At 43.0% G+C, this 3,775-nt stretch overlaps 1 protein-coding gene across 1 annotated transcript; it reads left to right on the top strand.

Moving 5' to 3' along the window:
- The first annotated feature begins 896 nt into the window (after window positions 1–896).
- LOC117559293 lies at window positions 897–2,862 on the top strand. Its single transcript, XM_034235977.1, has 3 exons — window positions 897–1,317; window positions 1,669–2,033; window positions 2,177–2,862. The coding sequence occupies exons 1-3, from the start codon at window positions 897–899 to the stop codon at window positions 2,666–2,668; spliced, it is 1,278 nt and encodes a 425-aa protein (XP_034091868.1). The 3' UTR covers window positions 2,669–2,862.
- Window positions 2,863–3,775: the final 913 nt, after the last annotated feature.

The raw sequence follows: 3,775 nt of genomic DNA, 5'->3' as shown, positions 1-3,775 counted from the left end.
AGCTGAATCACAGCGGTACTACAGAGCACGCCGTGATGCTGACCCAGAGAGAAGACAGCAATACCTTGAAAAAGAGAGAGAGAAATTGAGGAGGGACAGAGAGAAAGGCATAAAGATGGGTATTAATGAGGTCTGTGAGAGGGAGAAAAGGGCAAAAAGGAAGAAATGGAGGGAGGCAAAGAAAGCCGCGAGGGCCAACGTTTCCAGAGCCAGGGATTCCCTCAGCACTCCCCCTGCAACTCCAGAGAGTCAGTCAGAACCAGAACCAGGGCCTTCAAGGTTAGTGCAAGTTTATAGGAAATGTACTCAGCATATGGAACACAATACACAGTTTTTAACACTTTTTGAGCTGTTTATAAGGACTTATTATGTTTGCTTTTGCTGTGTGTGTGTTTGTGTTTAGGCAGCGCCTTCAAGGGGAAAAGAGGGCAAGAAATGGAAGGAGAAGACTCCAACAGGAGCTAGCCTTTTTAAAGGCCAAGCTGGATAGAGAGATAAGAAAGAAAGAAAAGTATAAAAAAAGATTTTTACGGTGTAAGAAAAGCTCCTCATCCCCACGTGCATTGGTGAATAGGATGCTACATGATCAGAGGGTTTCTCCACATGTTCGTAAGAGCCTTATTTTTCAGTCTGCCCTAGTTGCGGACATAGCTCAAACATACAAAGCCTCAAGAAGAGAAAGGGTGAAGCAAACAATAGCCAAAGTGGCATGTGGTAGGCTATTAAAAAAGTACAGACTGCAGTCATTTGCATTCAGGGCTCTTGGATTCTCCAAGAAGAGGGGGATGTTGGACAGGGATGCAGACCTTAATACTTTTCAGAGGAAGAAGAGTTCAAGGAGTCTAGAAAGTAAAGCCAGTATCCATACCTTCTTTCTTCGTGATGACGTGAGTCGTATGACAACTGGGCGCAAGCAGACCATCACAGTGAGGAAGAAGAAGATGCAGAAGCGACTGCTTTCTGACACACTCAAGAACCTTCACAGGAAATTTGGATCCGGAAACTCAGACAACGTGTCATACTGTCTTTTTTGTGCATGTCGGCCATTTTGGGTCGTGGCCCCTACTGATGCTGATCGGGCCACGTGCCAGTGTAAAACCCATGAAAACCTCCAGTTCATGGCTGACACCCTCTACAGCCATGGGATTGTCGTCTCCAAGAATATTGAGGAGATGGTTGACCGCACTGTCTGTGCCACAGAAATGAAAGCTTGCGCCTATGGTGATTGTGTAGAGTGCCGCCTCACCACTCACCCAACCCTGAAATCAGCCACAGAGGAAATTGTACAAGTTGTACAATGGTCTACTGAAAGGACAGGTGAGGAAGAGAGGAAGACCATTACGCTTAAAAAAGAGGTCCAGAGCACTGAATCAGACCTGGTTAGCAAATTTCAAGAGAATCTATTCAAATTCCGTAAGCACCTTTTTAACATCAGGTGGCAATACAGTGCTTACAGACAGCTACGGGAAAGCCTCCAAGCCAACGAGTGCTTAATCCACATCGATTTCAGCGAAAATTACTCTTGCAAATATCACAACGAGATCTAGTCTGTGCATTTTGGAGGGTCCCATCAACAGGCAACGCTGCACACTGGTGTACTGTACACCACTGAACAGACACCACTGTCATTCTGTTCAATTTCATCCTCACGACGACATGACCCACCAGCGATCTGGGCTCACCTGGAGCCTGTCCTGGAGATGGTGAAGACCAAGTGTCCAAAGGTGGAAAGGCTTCATTTCTACAGTGATGGCCCAGCAACCCAGTACAAGCAAAAGGGAAACTTTTATTTTCTCTCCACTGAGCCATTCAGGCTTGGTTTCAAAGAACTGACCTGGAATTTCTTTGAGGCCAGCCATGGCAAAGGAGCTCCAGATGGCATCGGAGGGACATTGAAGCGGTCAGCGGACCGAATTGTGCGCTTGGGGGAAGATGTTCCAGATGCCATCACTCTTTTCAAAAAACTCAAGAGACTGGAATCAACAGTGGAGCTCTTCTTTGTCAGTGAAGAGGAAGTTGAAGCAAAAACAGAGGTAAAGATGCCCCGCACCCCTGCAAAAACATTCACAGTAGTCAAGTATTTTGAGGCTCTCTATACGTTGATAGTTATTGTTATTGGCCAAATATTTTGAATATTATATCTCATACTACTGTATATCCTCTCTTTTCACCTCAGGTCCCTGCTCTGACACCTATTAAGGGCACAATGAGGATGCACCAGGTGATCAGCGTCTTACCTGGGCATATCAAGTACAGGGACATCAGTTGTTTCTGTCAGAGGCAGGATGGTCCACTGGATTGTGCCTGCTTCGACCTGAAAGTAGCTACTGTGAATGGAGTTCCTGTGACCCCCCCAAATCAGAATGAAGAGAACCCATGGCGACCAGCGGCAGTTGACAGCACACACATTGGAGGGTGGTGCGTCATTAAGTATGACGATGATGTGTACCCTGGCATCATCATGGACGTGGAGGGCGATAGCATTCAAGTGAAGTGCATGCATAGAAATGGAGTAAACAAATACTTCTGGCCAAGACCACGTGAAGATGTCAGCTGGTATGCAGAGGAACAACTTCTCTGTCTTATACCAGAGCCAAAGGCACTCAACAAGCGCTCAGTCCAACTTGAGAAGCTTACATGGAAGTACCTAGAAAATAACTTTATGTAAACTAAAAATGTACTCGAAGTTATGCACGATGATCAGAGCTCTTGGTTAAGGTGTTCAGGCTACCAAACCCAGTGGTGTTCCACAAGCCACTGGTGGTGGCAAAAAACGAGCATGATTATAGTTGGCCTCAGCAAAGTGCCTCATAAAGCCTTTGCCTACCTGTTTGAGCCCTCCAAGTTTTGGTGTTGGCCTTTCTTTTTCTGTGATTTTTTTTATTAGAAATTCTGCTGAATAAATGAATTATGAAGCAAATTACTGTCTTCTTCATTAGCTGCCATTTTCCTCAGTCTCCAACGTAGGGCAATAGCCTACGTGCCCCACAGCTGGAAAATATTATAACATCACACAGACTTGCTCACAGGTCCTAGGGGCGTACCAAAGACCCCAAATCAAATTCTGATATTTTTTTTTTATTCTGTTAATATTTGTTGCTACTCTAAAGTACACATTCTATAACAAAACCCTGCAACCACAGACACAGCAGACCTTTGGGACGGAGATAGCCTTATGAAGAAGCAAAGGCAGATACACAAAGTTGCAGCTCCAGCTCCAAATAGTGGGTATATCAAACCAAAACGATTTGATATATTCAAACAATTTTAATAATTTAATATAAAAGATTGTTTTAACAATAGAATTAATACTGTAATATTTTAACCAAAAATTACACTTTAAAATGATAGGGCCTGGAGAGAAGGTCCTGAAGGCCCTGACGGACTTCCACTGGTGTCCACCCTGTTAGACGTATGTCCACCCTGTTATGTTGGTATTTTTCTAGCATAGTTTAATGAAAATATCAAATATCAAGTGTATATTTGTACTTTTATAAAGAAATGAGAGAGGTTGATTATATATTCTAGAAACTTTTAGTAATTCTTATTGTATTTAAGTTTTCTCACGAAAAACTGTGGAAAAATATGCCACGTTGTCATAATCTACACTTGTTTTTCTCAATATATACTACTTAAAACTAATTAGGTATGAAATATATATCTAATTAGAGTTAGGGACATACAACTCTTGTTAAAAAGTCACTTTAATTGTAAGAATGCACTGAAAACTCATTTAAGCAGTTATGTGTATGTCCTTAACAGGGTGGACATATCC

Source organism: Gymnodraco acuticeps, unplaced genomic scaffold (genome assembly GCF_902827175.1).
Source record: "Gymnodraco acuticeps unplaced genomic scaffold, fGymAcu1.1, whole genome shotgun sequence".
Lineage (NCBI taxonomy): Eukaryota > Metazoa > Chordata > Actinopteri > Perciformes > Bathydraconidae > Gymnodraco > Gymnodraco acuticeps.
Note: the sequence above shows the minus strand (reverse complement) of the source record. Positions and strands in the feature narration are given on the sequence as shown.

Excerpts from the sequence above, each read along its gene's own strand:
- LOC117559293 (XM_034235977.1), top strand. The coding sequence starts at position 897 with ATGACAACTGGGCGCAAGCAGACCATCACAGTGAGGAAGAAGAAGATG. Across the intron at positions 1,318-1,668 it reads ATGGTCTACTGAAAGGACAG|CGATCTGGGCTCACCTGGAG; the intron begins GTGAGGAAGAGA and ends ATGACCCACCAG. Across the intron at positions 2,034-2,176 it reads AAGTTGAAGCAAAAACAGAG|GTCCCTGCTCTGACACCTAT; the intron begins GTAAAGATGCCC and ends TTTTCACCTCAG.